General features: G+C 41.2%; 1 protein-coding gene across 4 annotated transcripts in view; it reads left to right on the top strand.

Moving 5' to 3' along the window:
- Positions 1 to 735: 735 nt before the first annotated feature.
- LOC139160098 (E3 ubiquitin-protein ligase TRIM39-like) overlaps positions 736 to 17,077 on the top strand; it is a 51,708-nt gene continuing 35,366 nt past the window's right edge. For all 4 annotated transcript variants that reach the window (XM_070737632.1, XM_070737634.1, XM_070737633.1 and 1 more), the window contains exons 1-6: positions 736 to 1,212; positions 3,401 to 3,496; positions 4,795 to 5,025; positions 6,076 to 6,098; positions 9,045 to 9,163; positions 9,926 to 9,958. In XM_070737632.1, the coding sequence (XP_070593733.1) occupies positions 799 to 1,212; positions 3,401 to 3,496; positions 4,795 to 5,025; positions 6,076 to 6,098; positions 9,045 to 9,163; positions 9,926 to 9,958 (916 nt within the window). In that variant the 5' untranslated portion in view covers positions 736 to 798. The remainder of the gene's footprint in view (positions 1,213 to 3,400; positions 3,497 to 4,794; positions 5,026 to 6,075; positions 6,099 to 9,044; positions 9,164 to 9,925; positions 9,959 to 17,077) is intronic.

The raw sequence follows: 17,077 nt of genomic DNA, 5'->3' as shown, positions 1-17,077 counted from the left end.
CCGCTCGTTGCGGGGGGTCCTGGAACGGAACCCTCGCAACGAGCGGGGGATCACTGTATACATACACACCAGGGTGATTCGACACAAAAATATGTAACCCTTCCCTGGTGCAGAGTTGAAGGGATTGGATACTGTAGCCTAGAGGATAATTCTCTGCCTTACAAGGCAAAGGTTGCCAAAATAAGGCTGAAATACTGTAGATCTATCCTAGTCTCCCTTAATTTTCAAATTCAGGAAAAAAACCATGTGACATATATATGTATGTGTATATATGTATGTGTATGTATGTATACACACACATACACACACAAACAGGAGACCCTATATAAAACACAAACACACACTATTTGAAACCCACAAGTAACGAAGGGACTTTTATCAGGATCTCCTTTTATCAGGATCTAAGGATCAATAATTGATGGGGGGGGCACCCATTGAGTGTTGGCTTCTCCGGTATTTTCATCCCCCCCACCTCTTTTAACAGGATGCTAGGATCAATTGTAATTGATTGGGCTTCGTCCCAGGGAGGTTTACTTCCCTCCAGCATTTAAAACAATTTCCCCCTTTAACGAGCTGGTTGGGCGAATAATAAACGATTCGGGATCCGTCCCGTGAATCTTTGCTCCAATTTCTCCCTTTTAAAATACTGCCGTTCTTCTTTAAGAAGCCAGAGAAGCTAACAGCAAGAAGACCAACAATTCATTTCGGTTTCCTGCGTGGGCAGAGCCCCAAAGGCGGTCACCTGATTCCCAGGAAAAGTTTCGAAGCTTAACTTTCTCTTTCCTTCTGAAGACTGCGATGGCGTCCGAGGGGCCCTTGCAGGATTTGGTGGAGGAAGCCACCTGCTCCATCTGCCTGGAGTATTTCCAGGACCCCGTGTTCATCCCGGAGTGTGGCCACAACTTTTGCCGGGGCTGCTTGACCCGCAGTTGGGAGACGTCGGAATCGGAGGCTTCCTGTCCCCAGTGCAGACAGACCTTCGCGCCCCGCAGCGTCCTCACCAACAGGCAGCTGGCACGGATGGTGGAAGTGGCCAAGCGATGCGGAGGTCCTTGGGGTGAGGATGGAGGGAGCTTCTGCCCGAAGCACCGGGAGCCCCTCAAGCTCTTTTGCAAGGACCACGAGACCCTCATCTGCGTGGTCTGCATTGTCTCCGAAGAGCACAAGGGCCACTCGGTGATCCCTCCGGAGGAGGCTTTCCCGAAATACAAGGTAGGAATCAGCCTGGAGGAATCGCTGCGGAGGGACATCCAGAATCCTTTGCCTTCCTGGCAATCTTTGAACCACTTTACTTGCTTCCTCTGTTGTCTGCAAAATGGGATTAGCATGGGTCAGAATCATCACTGAGAAGCAGACTCGTGGGAAGATCCAAGAAACTTGTACTGAAGTACTTCAGCAAAAGGGTCTCAGCAGTATAATAATAATAATAATAATAATAATAATAATAATAATAATAATAATAATAATAATTTATTAGATTTGTATGCCGCCCCTCTCCGAAGACTCGGGGTGGCTCCCAACATAACAATCCAATATAAATACAAATTTAATATTTAAAAAATTAAAAAACTGATTTAAAATACATTGTTATAAAAAAACTTATCTGCTACACAATCATACACACTGAGTCCAACTGAACATAAACATAATAAATGTCAACAGAAAAAAAGGAGGGGGGGAGATTAAAGGAGCCAAGACTCCAACCACATATAAAAAGACAAATTTGATACAGTTAAGATTAAGTTTCCTTGACTCATGGGTTCCGTGAAATGTTTTTTGTATTTCTTGCCTTGACCTACTTTGACCTCCTTCAGAAATTGCATATTTTATGCTAATCTTTCTTTATCAAGGGGTGTGTGTTTTATAATAAGCTAGAACAGTGATGGTGAACCTATGGCACGGATGCCACAGATGGCACCTGGAGCCATATCTGCTGCCATGCGAACCGTTGCCCTAGCTCAGCTCCAACCTCTATGTGTGTGCCGGCCAGTTGATTTTTGGCTAGCACGGAGGCTTTGGGAGGGTGTTTTTGGCTTCCAGAGGGAAGGGGGAGATCATTTTTACCCTCCCCAGGCTCCAGGAAAGCCTTTTGAGCCTGTGGAGGGTGAAACATGAGCCTGCTGGGCCCACCAGAACTTGGGAAACTGGATGTTTCCGGCCGCTAGAGAGCCTGGGTGGGGGAGGGGAGAAGCTGTTTTCACACTCCTCAGGCATTGAATTGTGTGGTCACATGATCAAAATTTGGATGCTTGGCAATTGCCATGATGAAGACTGAAATATATACTGCTCAAAATAAAAGGAACCCTTTAACAACACAATATAATTCCAAGTAAATCAAACTTCTGTGAAATCAAACTGTCCACTTAGGAAGCAACACTGATTAACAATAAATTTCACATGTTGTCAGCACATTCAACTTTGTACAGAACAAAGTATTCAATTAGAATATTTCATTCATTCAAATCTAGGATGTGTTCTTTGTGTGTTCCCCTTTATTTTTTGGAGCAGTGTACTATTATCTGCGGAGTCTGCGGAGAGGGGCAACATACCAATCCAATTAATAATAATAATAATAATAATAATAATAATAATAATAATAATAATCATCATCATCATCATCATCATCATCTTCTAACTGGAGTTTTCCTCTGTTGTGGTTACCTCTGGCCCTGCTCCTTCCCCAAGGACTGTGGATGTGGGGGAGACATCCACATGCTGCATGCCTGTTTCCCCCCCCCCAATATGCTGATGAAGGCTCCTCTAACCAAGAAGACATGAGTGACAGGGAGGAGGAGAGTGTGACAGACAGCTCAAAGGAGATCAATTATCTAGCTCCTCCTTGGATTCAGAACAAGAGTTAATGATACAGCCATACATGAGGAGAGCTATGCATAGGCAACAACACCTGAGAGATTATTATAAAAGAAAATGAGGCCACCTGTGGTTGGGTGGGGCTGTGGTAATTAGTGAGGCTGCTATAAAGAGCAGCCTGTGGGTTTGGCCATTGTGGAGGATTATCTGATCATTGTGTTTCGTGACTGCTGTACTGACTTTGACCTTTTGTGTGCTGATCCCCCCTCCCCCGCTTTGAAACTAAACCAGAGCAAAGTGTGTTTCACTTTGTGAAAGAAGAAGGACTGTGAATTGCCTCACAGCTGCAAGCTAAGTATCACAGAACTGATAAGGGACTTGTACAAATTACCAGTTTGTTTGGAGACGGATGCTCTTTGCTATACCAAAAGTGGGCTTAGTTTAAGTGACTTTTCATTATAAAGAACATTGTTTTGAATTTTCAAATGTGTGTGAATTTTTGGGAGGAGTCTGCCAGAGAGCCCGACAGAATACCCTCCAATTTAATTCTTTACAGAAAAGAAACTCAAAACTTGTATTTTCTCTTCAGATCAAGGCTGTGGATTGCCTGAAGGTTCAGAAGGCGCAGAAAGAAAAAATATCTACATACAAAAGAGACACAGAGAAAACAGTGCAGGAAATACTTGTAAGTATTGATCCAACAGTGAGGATTTTCTGAGCTAATAGGAAGGAGACCCCCTCCACCATCTTTAATGATAGACAGACTATTCGTAAGTACAAGTTCTGACTTAAATGAAATTCAAATTATTCTTTGGGGGGGGGATTTTATTTTTTTGTTCTCCAATCACATATACAGTACAGAAAAAAAGATACCATTTATTTTAAATTAATTTACAATTTCGTTATATATAAATTAACCACTGCCACCTCCTCACCATTTGACATCTGAACCAAAAAATAATTATTCCAATTACGATTCTTAATCACATCAAATTAATTAGATCATAATGTTTCTAATTTTCTCAAAATCTCCTCCATATCTATTTTCATGTATGCATTCATGTACCCTCTTCCATAATAAATGCCCCCTAGAATGAAAAATAAAAAGGACATTAAGGGAAAAGAAAAGGAGCAAAAATTTCAGATTACCTCCAACACAGTATTTAAATTAAAACCAACCATTGCTAAAAAGTAGTTAATATATATATAAAGAGGCGAAAAAGGAGAAGCCACCATATAGTATATACCAAATATCGCAGAATTAAAAAAGAACCTAATTAAAAATAATTCCCTTTCATGAATAAAAATACAAAATAAAAATAGAGTTTAAAGATTAGAAGATAGCAGGGGGAAAATAAGAAAGAAAATAAAAAGAAAAAGAGAGAATAAAAACAAAGCTAAATACTCCATACATTCATCATGCCTACTAAAAAAAAACAGAATATCTACCCTATACTAATTATAACACTTTCAATCCGTCATCCTGCCCTATTCTAAAAAGAAAAAAAAGTCACTGTATGGCCAGTGTAATCATCTTCCCTATACTAATTATAACACTTTCAATCCATCATCCGACCATTGACCCCGCCCTTCTTCCAATGAAATTCAAATTAATGACTGTTAGGGCAGAGAACTTGTTCTTAACCTGGGGACTAAGATGTCACCACTCGCTGAATGACATAGTTGGATTAAGTGTACAGTGTTTTATACAAAGGGGTTTGCTTGCTGAATAAAGTAAATAAAGTATTTGGAATCCCGGATTGCCAAGAATATTTTCATAAGAGATCATTTAAACTCTATTTTTTAATTAAAAATATTTTCCTCCGCCCTGTTTTTTTAATATCAAAAGGGTTTTTTTCTTCTTAGAAAATTCTTCCACCTCACTTCTAGATTTTTTAAGGAATCTATTTAATTATTATAGCAATAAAAATAAAATAATGACAATAAAAATATGCTCTTTGCTTTTTCTCCTTCGTGTTCTAGGACAAGATGAAAGAAATGAAAAAAGATTTAATGGCTGAATTCAGAGAGCTTCAACTCTTGTTAGAAGCACAGGAGCAGCACCTATTGACTAGGATGGAAGAGATGGAGAAGGATCTTATGGCAAGAGAGGAGAAGGGTTTGGCCAAGCACATGGAGGAACTCTGCTCCCTTGACCATCTCATCCAGCAGATAGAAGAGAAGCTTCAGGAACCAGCCAGCAAACTCTTACAGGTCAGGCAGGAAGTTGAGATCATAGAATACTAGGGCTGGAAGGGACCTTGGAGGTCTTCTAGTAATCTTGTCTAATCCTGCCTAAGGCAGGAGCCCTCATATTCTCCCGAAAAAATGGTTGTCCAAATTATTATTGGAATCATCCAGTGACTCAGTACACACAACTCTGTGAGGGCAGCTGTTGCGCTGATAAATAATTGTGACTCTCAGGAAATTATTCCTTATTTTAGGTTTTATCTTTTTGTGAGGAGCTTCTACTCTTCACCTCTTGTTCTGCCCTTAAGTGTTACAGAGACTAAATTGATGCCCTTTTTCTTATCACAGCCTTTCAAGTATTGGAAGATGGCTGTTGTGTCTCCACTAAGCCTTCTCTTTGTTAGGCTGAGCATGCCGTGTTCCCCTAGCCATTCATTGTACAGTTTGGCTTCCAGAGTCCTTATCATCTTTATTGCTCCTTTTTTTCTTTTCCATAAATGTAATTAAAATTATAATAGTGAAAAGCGCAAATGGAAATAAAGAAAATAGGGAAATAGAGAAGGATAAGAATGGGAAAGAAGTGTAGGATAAAGGGAAAAGGAAAAGACCCCACATTGTCTTTCAACTTTTTTCTGTACAGTAAAATGCAAAATAATATAACAGCCACAACTTTTATTTTTGTACATTTAGCAATTATTAGCCAAGAAAAACAGATTAATCTAATAAGCAAAATCAAGTATTAAGAGTTCATTGTTTTGTATCTTGAGCACAAAGTTTAGACCCAACTTCCAAGTAGGAACATTGGGTGATAATCTAATTAAAGTAGTCATTTTTTTCATTTTTTCTTTACCTCCATTACTTTTTTCATCCATTCTTCTCTTGTGGTGATTGATATATTTTTCCATGTCTGTATGTAAGATTCTGGCTGAACTCAACAAGTTGAACAGTTTGAGGGGGGGGGCAGAACAATGAGATTTTTAAAATTAAAATTACTTGTTTATTTTGTGAATGTAAGAATTTAATTTTCTGCATAGGAAATGGGTCCTTTCAGTGCTTTTTCTCTTTATTTTTTAGGACATTGGAAGCATCTTGAAGAAGTAAGTAAATCCACCCTTTTCTTTACAGTCTCAGATTCTCAGCAGATCTTTCAGCAGTTTTCCTGTTTTGAATAGCTAGCCAGAGAAACGACTGAAGTCTGGGTAATGGGCCCTTATCAATCAACAGGAGTGCTGATTTACCACCAGCTTTACCAAGTACGTAGGAGGCAAGGATGAGACAACACAAGAAAACAACAATGAATGACTTAATAATTGGTCATCAACATCCCACTGAACAACTACAAACCACACACAACTAAACACCACATAAATACAATGTGTAGAACAGCTCAATGCACACATTCGGGTGTGAAAGAGAGGTTTCCTGAGGGGCTTAAAGTCTGAAAGCTCAGAACATGCAGATTAGATGGTGTAGCTGGCTAATCCTCAATAACCATTTGATGGTTTAGAAAGCTTCTATTGCCAGGTTGATAACACCTACAGGAACTGGGCATGGCTAGTCTATTGAGGAGAAGGGCCAGGGGAGACCTATGTTCCCTCTAATTTTTCGGTGTAGGCGGAAAAGTATAGCGTCTGAGCGGCAGTCCCTTGGGACTGGGCGGCATAGAAGTATAGATAGATAGATAGATAGATAGATAGATAGATAGATAGATAGATAGATAGATAGATAGAGATAGATAGATAAGAAAAAAAATCCTTTTTTATTAAAAGAAATTAATAATAAAACAAAACCAAAATCTGTTACTATTAAAACAAAACAAACATGATTTTTGACAAATGTATATTTTATTTTATGTACGCTGAGAGCATATGCACCAAGACAAATTCCTTGTGTGTCCAATCTCACTTCACCAATTAAATTCTATTCTATTCTAATAATAAAACAAAACCAAAATCTATTAGATTAGATTTAGATTAGATTTATTGGATTTATATGCCGCCCCTCTCCGTAGACTCGGGGCGGCTATTACTATTAAAACTAAAACAACCAGCAAAACAAAAAACAACTATGCTTTAAAATCTTCATTTCTTAAATATTTATCATAGAATTATAGTAATCTTGTAATACTATGAAAATCTTCCTGAACACCAATTCATCAATTAATATATTTCCATAAACTATACTTTTCTATAATTTCATTCAAGCTCAATTAATTTTCAGGCACTTGGCATTTACTATTATTAACTTACATCAGTCTTCTACATTTCCAAGTATATTTTAAATTCATAATGCAAACTCATAAAATCATACAGTACGTATCATAAACCCCTTATTTATCATATGTATCTTCCATTAATTTTACCTATGTAATTCTATATAGTTCTAAAATTCTAATCCAATTTTTAAAATTAATAAATCCTAATATTAAACAACACCTAAATATATCTTTTACCAATATTCCATAGTGAATCGATATTTAATAATCAATCATCCCTCCTCAAATTTCTACTACTGTTCTCATTTCTGGGTCTCTCCTGTCTCTCCCCCTTTTCTGTCTCATTTGTTTCTCATTTCTCCTTCCTCCCTTTTTTTCCCTTCCCTCTCTCAGTTCTCCTCTCTTTTTCCATCCCTGCCTCCTCTCCTCCATGCCTGTGTGTGTGTGTTTGTGTGTGAACTCTTGAACCATTTCCAAAAACAGGTGAGGGCTTTCTCTCTGTTATTATTTAAGTGCTTTTACCATATGCTTTAAATCAAGAGTCATTTATTTCTCTGTTTCTCTCTTTCCTGTCATTCTCTGCCTCAATCATTGTCTCATTTCTCTTTCTTTTCTTCCCTTTTTTCTATCATTTCTCTCTCTCTCTTCCTTCCACTCCTCTCTCTCTCTTGCTTTCTCTCTCTCTCGCTTTTTTCCTCTCTCACTCTCACTCTCTTCCTTCCTCTCTCCTCTCTCTCTCTCTTGCTTTCTTTCTCTCTTTTTCTTTCTGTCTCTCCCCCCTTGCTCTCTCTCTTTTTCTCACTTTCTCTCTCCCTCTCTCCTTTCTATCGCTCTGTCTGTTGCTCTCTCTCCCTCTCTCTTGTTCTCTTTCTCTCTTTCTTTCTCTCACACACTTTCTCTCTCTTGTTCTCTCTCTCTCTCTCACTTTCTCTCTCTTTCTCCCCCTCTCTCCTTCTCTCTTTCTCTCTATCTCACTGTCTGTTGCTCTCTCTCTCTTTCTCGCTTGTTTTCTCTTTCTTTCTGTTCCTTTCTTCTTTGCAGAGGCCGGCGAAGGTTTTTCTTATTTTGAATGTGCCAGGCGGGCTGGCAGGGGGATGGAAAGCACGTGCGCATGTGCAATATTCTAAATCATCTTCGCGGGCCTCCGCTGTGAGAAGAACGCCCGCCCCGCTTGTCCTGCAGCCCCCTCGCTGATAGTCTAGGATGAAAGCGCTCTCAGCGAACGGAGGGGTGGGGTGAGGTGGGCATTCCCAAAGCGCTCGGAGTGGCTAGCAGCCAGACGAGGAGGACGAGAAGCCACAGCCACCACTGCCACTGTGGGAGCTTCATCGCTGGAAGCTTTCAAGAAGTGTTGGTGTAAGGCACAGATGGCGACCCTATGGCACATGTGCTGCAGATGGCATGCAGAGCGAGGGCAGGTGAAGCATTGCCCTATGTCAGCTCCAACATACATGTGCACGCACGCCAGCAGATTTCCGTCCTTTTCTGCTGTTTTTGCTCTCCGCAGGCTTCGGGAAGTCCTGAACTCTGGGGACGGCAAAAAACGGGCCAACGGGAAGTCCGGAGACTTCAGTGTGTCCTGTGTGCATGAAAGATGTTGTACGCATGTGCAGGAGGCAGTGTGGGGGTTGTGTCCATACATTGGGGGGCGCATTGCATTGTGTGTATGGGCACGAGTGCGCACACAATCACACGCAGCCACATGTTTTTTGGCACCAGAGGCAGAGAAGGTTCACCATCACTGGTGTAAGGTCTCCTGCTTCGGTGGCGGTCTGGGGGATGGACTAGATGGTCTTCCCACTCTTATTCTGTTATTTTCACTTGCCAGGTACCAGGCTAAGGAAACGTATGAGAATCCAGTGGATTTACTTCTAGAGCCGAAGTGGGCAATCTGGGATTACAGTGATGACCTTGCACTTCTGAAAAGGACCAAGAAAAAATTGAGAGGTAAAAAAGAGCCGCTGGGGTTTTTCCCTGGATGACATTTTGAGCATCCAAGAGAGATTCTGGCTCAGTCTGATTGTAAAACAAGACTTACCTGTATTCTTTGTAGCCAAAATCCATATGCACTGATCAGTGGGAAAGCAGAATAAACTACCACCAGGTATAATGTATACATATATACAGGTAGTTCTTGACTTATGACTTATGATAGTTGAGCTGTAAATTTCTGTTGCTAAGCAAGTCAGTTACTAAGTGAGCAGTGGCCCATTTTACGGACTCTTGTCACAGTTATTCAGAAAATCCTGGCAGTGAAGTGAATTGGGGTTGATAAATGATTCTGGCTTCCCACATTGACTTTGCTTGTCAGAAACTCCCCAGGAAGGTCGAAGAGGACAATTCCAGATGCTGCAACCATGGTAAATATAAGCTGGTTCCCAGTGCTCGAATTTGGGTCACGTGACTGGAGAGGCTCCAGCACTCGTAAGTGTGAGAATTGGTCATAAATCACTTTTTTCGGTGCCGCTGTAACTCCACTACACATATAGTTGCAAGTTGAGAACTACCTGCCTATGGAATATATAGTAGAATATATTTATACCTGATGGACTATGTATAGCCACCAATGACATTTTGGCTTCTGGTTTTCCATATTCCTTATTTCCTGATTTGAGTCCAAGGAAATCAAACCAGGATATCTGTAGGGAGGCCCTTCTGTTGCTTGAATTCTAGTGCTGAGATGATGAATCCCTCCCTCTTCTTCCCCAGATACTCTGGAAAGTGGACTTCAACTACAGGAAGGTAAATATTATTAGAATTTTAAGCTCTGATGCCAGTAATTTAAGACACATGACAATTAACAAAAAAGAAAAATATAAGATTAGTTACCCTTGAGACTATGATGATCCAGTAAACTTTAATGGTTTTATGATTTTTGAACTACAGTGGTACCTCATGATACGAACCCCTCGTCATACGAACTTTTCGAGATACGAACCCAGGGTTCGGAATTTTTTTGCCTCTTCTTACGGACTTTTTTCACCTTACGAACCTGCCGCCGGCCACTGGGATGCCCCACCTCCAGACTTGAGTCCCTCCCGTTTTTTCCCACCCTGCCCTGCACCTTTCTCCTCTCTTGATCTCCATGGGTTCCTCCTGTTTTTTCCCACCCTGTCTTGCACCTTTCTCCCCTCTTGATCTCCATGGGTTCCTCCCATTTTTTCCCCACCCTGTCCTGCACCTTTCTCCCCTCTTGATCTGCATGGGTTCCTCCCGTTTTTCCCACCCTATCCTGCACCTTTCTCCCCTCTTGATCTCCATGGGTTCCTCCCGTTTTTCCCACCCTGTCCTGCACCTTTCTCCCCTCTTGATCTCCATGGGTTCCTCCCGTTTTTCCCACTCTGTCCTGCACCTTTCTCCCCTCTTGATCTCCATGGGTTCCTCCCATTTTTTCCCACCCTGTCCTTCACCTTCTCCCCTCTTGATGAAGGTATTTGGCATCTCGTTGCAAGCGTGAAGGAGAAGCTGTCTCGCTGCGGCACTGACCACGCCCTTCTCCTCTGTTTTGTTTTTTTCTTGTCCTCCCCTTTTCTCCATGCCTGTGATACCCTGAAGCTCATAGAGAAAAGGGCGGAGCTTCCTCACATCCCATCCTGTGTCCCAAGTTATCTCTGGGGGATCCTTCCGACTCTGCCAGTTCAGAATTGAAACATGGCCGCCTCTTCTCTGCCTGATCTTCTGAATTAATGCTCCAGGCAGAGTCCCTGTTCAACCTTGTCTGCCTCATCAAATTAGTGAAGGTAAAGCCAACCACTCTTCATTCCCAATCCCATTAATCTCATCTGCAAGATGGAAGCTGAAGAGAATTGTGAAGGGAGGTTAGAAGAGGTGGAGCACTATGAAGGATTTGAAGGACTTGGCCACAAGTCTTCAACCTTGGCCACTGTAAGACGTATGGACTTCACTTCCCTGAAAAAAAATAAAATAAATAATAATAATAATAATAATAATAATAATAATAATAATAATAATTTATTAGATTTGTATGCCACCCCTCTCCGAAGACATCCAGCATGGCAGATCTGAAGGGTAATCAGCAGAGTAGTGGCCACATGTGAGACTAGAGACTAGGGGATTTGACCAGTGGAGGCAAAAGATGAACCAGTGAGCCTTGGAGCCAAGAGCAGGACAAATAATTGATGGATCCTGAGGGTGTGCAGCTGAGTGGCAGCTGAACTGGCAGGTGGCAAAGGCAACCTAACTGAATGGAATGAGAAAGCCAGATGTCAGAGGCATAGTTCCCTGTAAGCTGCGTAGTGCGCTATAGCGCAGAGGTTTCTACTTGTCGGCCTGGGAATTTCAAATTTAGCGCGGAGGGCCAACCTCCGAGCTGGAATTTGAAATCAGAACTGTTGCTGCTCTACAACATAGGGCAGCAACAGTTCCTTAAGGAAAGACTGGAAAGAAAGGGGCGAATCGCAGGCCCGCTTTCTTCCCCGTCCCTTAAATCCCAGAGTTTCTCCTCCCCGCTCCCCCGGTAGCCAAATGGTTGTTTAGCTGCCACCGGGTAAGGTAAGAAAATCTGGCCTCTCCTCTAAGCAGAAAGCTAAGAGGCTTAGCTAGGCCTCTAAGCCTCAGTGGGGGGGGGGGGGGGTGCCACCGACCGGGTGCCGCAGCCAGGTAAGAGGCCTGGAGGTGTGGCCTGCTGCTAGGCCTCTAAGCCTCGGTGGGAGGGGGGTGCTGCCGACTGGGTGGCGCAGTCAGGTAAGAGGCCTGGTGGCACGGCCTGCTGCTAGGCCTCCAAGCCTCAGGGGGGATGCCAACCGGTCCTCTTACCTTTCCGCGGGCCCTCTTCTTTGGGCCTTCCAAGTTTTCCAGCAGCTGCAGCGCCCCGCCCGCCTGGAGATTCCCTGGCGGTGGTAGCGTGTGAGCTTTGGGGCCCGGAGGGAGGACGGCGGCAGCGGGAGGGTGGAGGCAGCAGCGGCACCGGGCAGTAGCCACTGTGTGGTGGCAGGGTGGTCAGCTGTGAGCCAGAACACCAGGACAGAGGCACCGATGGCGGTGTTTGGACGTGTTGCCCGGTGTTGCTGCTGCCTCCGCCCTCCCGCTGCCTCCGCCCTCCCGCCACTCCCCAAAGCTCACACGCTACCACCGCCAGGGAAGCTCCAGCCGGGCAGGGCGCTGCAGCTACCGGAAAACTTGGAAGGCACAAAGAAGGCCTCCGGTGAGTACTCTATTTCCTCCGTCGTAATTTCCTTTAACCATTTGTAAATTGTTTCCCAAATTTTTTGAATTTTAGAGCAGGACCACCACATATGGAAGAAAGTTCCTTTTTCTTTATTGCATTTCCAGCATACGTTTTGTAGTGCTGGGTAAATTTTGGCAAGTCTTGCCGGTGGTAGATACCACCTGTAAAATAATTTGTAATAGTTTTCTTTATAGGCTGATGATAGGGTGATTTTAGTTATTGTATTCCATGTTTTCTCCCATTCTGCTATATGGATTTCCCTTTGTATATTTTTCTCCCAGGCTACCATTGGATTTTTAATCATCTCTTTTTCTTTCTCCTGTTCTAATAAAATCTGGTACAGTTTGGTTATCTGTTTTTCCACATTTCCTGTTAAGATCTTGTCCAGAGTTTGGGTGGAATTTGCTATACCTGGTGTTTGTTTATCCTTATTATATCTGGATTTTATTTGTATATATGTCCACTCGTCCAACCTATAGTTTTGTAATTCCAATTCTTATTTAGTTTTAAGTTCTCCATTTGGGTGTAAGATATCTTTATATTTTATGGTCTTGGTTGGGTCTATCAAATACGGATATACTATGGCTTCCATAGTAGATAGCCATCTAGGAATTTTGTTATAAAATTTTCTTTTAGTCTCATACCAGGTTTTAAGGAGAGATTTTCTTATCATGTGTTTATTAAAGGCAGTTTGTTTTTGTTTATCATCTCTCCATAAATAGGCGTGCCACCCCATCTGTAGATCATGGCCCTCAAGTACCAGTATTCTTTTATTAGTGAGATTAATCCACTCTTTTAGCCATGTTAGGCACGCTGTGGTGTAATACTGTTTCAAATCGGGGAGTCCTAATCCTGCTCTGTTTTTGGTGTCTTGGGGGTATCTGAATTGAATTCTGGGTTTTTTATTTTGCCAAATGAATTTTGAAAAAGTTTTATTAATGTCTTTGAAAATTTTTTGTTCGATATTAATAGGGGCAGTTTGAAAAAGGTAGAGGAATTTGGGTAAAATGTCCATTTTTATCACAGCGATTCTACCTAACATGGATAGTTGCAAATCCTTCCATTTTTCTAAGTTTTTATTAGTTTCTTGTATGAGTTTGTTATAGTTATCTTTTTTGAGAGATGAAATTTTATTTGATAATATTAGTCCTAAGTATTTAATTTTTTTTGTAGTTTGTAGATTTGTAATTTCTTCCAATTTTTAAATTTGTTTTGTAGTCATATTTTTTGTCATAAGCATCGTTTTTTGCTTATTAATTTTTAGTCCTAAGAGTTCCCCACAAATTTCTATTTCTCTAATTAGTTCTGGGCCAGAACTTATAGGATCTTCTAAGAAAAGTACAATATCGTCTGTGTATGCCTGTAATTTGTACTCTTCGTCTTTTATCTTAATTCCTTTTATTTCATTATTTAGTCGAATTTTGTTTAGTAGTATTTCCTGGGTTAGTATGTATAACAAAGGGGACATTGGGCATCCCTGTCTTACCCCTTTTTCTATTGAAATTAGTTCGGTCATGCCACAAGTCTTACAATTGCCAGAGTTGGAGAACTCTTAACAAGACAAAGCTTAGGTGATGTTTAAAAAAAAACAATGAGTCTTCCAGTCCTGGACGGGGTGTTTGGAAGCTGAACTCCCTTCACACAAGAGGGTTAAATTCTTGGAGGAGAAGACACACGCAAGGTCTCTAACTGAAGCTCTTCTTCTTCTCCATCCTTCCTTCCCTTCCCCCTTACAGAGAATGTAACTCTGGATCCATGTGCAGCCGATCCTAACAGCCTTGAAATCTCCAGAGATCGAAAAAGCATCCTAAACTTTCTGCTAGGTAGAGCAGTGTATCCTCCTAATTATCCATACATCCAAAGATATGAATATAACCCTTTTGTCCTTGGCTGCCAGATGTTCTCAACTGGGAGACATTTCTGGGAAGTAATTGTAGGGGATGGAACAAGATGGGGTGTAGGGGTTGCCAAAAAGCCAGAGATTGTAACAAATGTTTATCGGCCGACCAGCTGCTGGCTGATTGGGGAATGGACACGGAAATGGAAATACATGGCCAAGTCTCCATCAGGATGCTCTGATCTGGTCCTGACTGAGAGGCCCACGAGGATCCGGGTCTCTCTCAACTGCGAAGGGGGACAAGTGAGCTTTTTTGATGCTAGGACATTAACTCTGCTCCATACATTCTCTGACGCTTCCTTGGCTGGAGAGACCCTTTGGCCCTGTTTCTATTTTACCGAGGATTCCCGCATGATCCTCCCCTAAAAAAGGGGACCTCCATAAGCAAAACTTTGGAAAAATTCCTTTTGTCAAGCAGGGATCTCTGAAAGCCTTTAAAGCAGAGGTTCCTTAGCTTTTCACTACTTCAGCTTCCTTTATTGTCTATTCTGTGCCACACCAAATTGCTTGGAGTTGTGTAGCTTTGGAAATTTAAGGAATGGGTCAGTCAATCAATCTAAGAAGTGGGGTGCGCACCAGACCAGATTATCTCCGGGACCGCCTTCTGCCACACGAATCCCAGCGACCAGTTAGGTCTCACAGAGTGGGCCTTCTCCGGGTCCCATCAACTAAACAATATCATTTGGTGGGACCCAGAGGAAGAGCCTTCTCTGTGGCGGCCCCGGCCCTCTGGAACCAACTCCCCCCAGAGATTAGAATAGCCCCCACCCTCCTTGCCTTTTGTAAGCTCCTTAAAACCCACCTCTGCCATTAGGCATGGGGGACCTGAGATATTCTTTCCCCCTGGGCTGCTACAATTTATGCATGGTATGTTTGTATGTATGATTGGTTTTTATAATAAGGGTTTTTAGCTGTTTTAGTACTGGATTGTCGCATGTTGTTTTTACCACTGTTGTTAGCCGCCCCGAGTCTATGGAGAGGGGCGGCATACAAATCCAATTAATAATAATAATAGTAATAATAATAATAATAATATAATCTTCATAAGATGTAATGTCATATGTTTATGTGTATCAGTATTAAAGGTAGCTCATGTTACAGCCAAACCCATAAATCATGGACTTTCGATGTCCATCACAGTTCTCCTGCCCATTTATGTACCTTGCTTGTTTGTTTAATGTTTAGTTGCAACCAGTGATTGTAATTTTATGATTGTCTCCTGGGTTATAGTTCATTCCTTTGCAATTTTATGTTAATAAATGTATTTCTATCTCATTTTTGCCAATATCAGATTTTATTTCTACTTTAGAGTGGCGTTGTTACTTTGATGTTTTGTGAAATCAAACAAATCAGTGATTATTCACTGTAATACTCTACGTACATAGAAAGCGAAGACACACAGAAGACAAAAAGAAAACATACCATCTGTTATAAACATAGGAGAAGTGAGTGCTATATGAACTAATTATTTCACCTGGTCAAGCCAAAATTCAAATAGAATTGTTAATGGAATTGTAAAAATGAAATTCATTATGAAATAAATACATTACTTGACAAGATGCCAGATAACATCCTTCTTGCTTTAAGCCCCACTCTGCCTTATATTGAGTAGCTGTAAAAGAAGCCAATCTAGTGTGGTAGTTAAGAAATCAAGCTAGAAGCCATGAGTTCTAATCCTGCCTTTGGCACAAAGCCTGCTAGTCGACCTTGGACCAGTCACTCTCACTCAGCCCTAGGAAGCGGGCAATGGCAAGCCACTGCTGAACCTTGACCAAGAGAAGTGGAGGGAGATTCCTCCAGGTGGTCACCAGGGGTCAAACAATCTGAGACAGATGTAATGTACAATTAATACAATATGATAATATAGAAGGAACAGTTAACATGCTTCCTGGATGAAAAACTTTGGATACTCGATACATTAGACGACTGGGACAAACTCTGGAAAGAAAACTATAAATTAACACTATTGGTTCCTTACAAGGAAAATCTATATAAGATGTATTATCAATGGCATTTCACTCCCGCCAGACTCACCAAAATTTATCCCAACATAGGTCCCCTATTTTGGAAATGTAAAAAAGAACACAGAATATACTATCATATACAATGGTCATGACAAATGGCATGAAATAGTTGGATAAAAATTAAGACTTGGCTAAAAGAAATGACCCAATGTGACAGTGTAATAAGACTTGAGACCTATTTATTAGGAATTATGAGAGGACAATATATACTAAACCAAATTATTATCTAATTATTCATATATTAACTGCCGCAAGATTGGCCTATGCACAAATTGGAAAGACAAAAATTTCCTGTCAGATGACATGATAGTTAATGAAGTAATGGACTGTGCTGAAATGACCAGGCTTACATATGAATTACAAAACAAACAAGAGAATGGGACTGTATGGGAAAACCTCTACAAGTGGCTAGATATCAGAAGAGATAATATAAACAAATAAATAAATATGAAATAAAGGGAAAATTGTAAACAATAAATCTAATGAAAACAGCTGGAAATATAGTTGATAGATAGGGAAAGCACAGAGATTAATATTTTCTTTTTTCCGAATTTACTAGAAATGTAAAATAAGGAAATAAGGGTGTGTTATGTAACTGACTTGTATATGTATGTATATACAATGGTGTTTTTGTACTGTTTTTAATGTTTTTGTTTAAATGTAATGTTTTTTCTTTGCATTTTTTTCTTTGTTCTCTGGGGTTTGTTTAAATAGCGAGAGCTATCATAGGGCTACCTAGATTTGCCCATGTT

The sequence above is a fragment of the Erythrolamprus reginae genome, chromosome 2 (assembly GCF_031021105.1).
Source record: "Erythrolamprus reginae isolate rEryReg1 chromosome 2, rEryReg1.hap1, whole genome shotgun sequence".
Classification (NCBI taxonomy): Eukaryota; Metazoa; Chordata; class Lepidosauria; order Squamata; family Dipsadidae; genus Erythrolamprus; species Erythrolamprus reginae.
The sequence above is the reverse complement of the archived record's forward strand: the minus strand, read 5'-3'. Positions and strand labels throughout refer to the sequence as shown.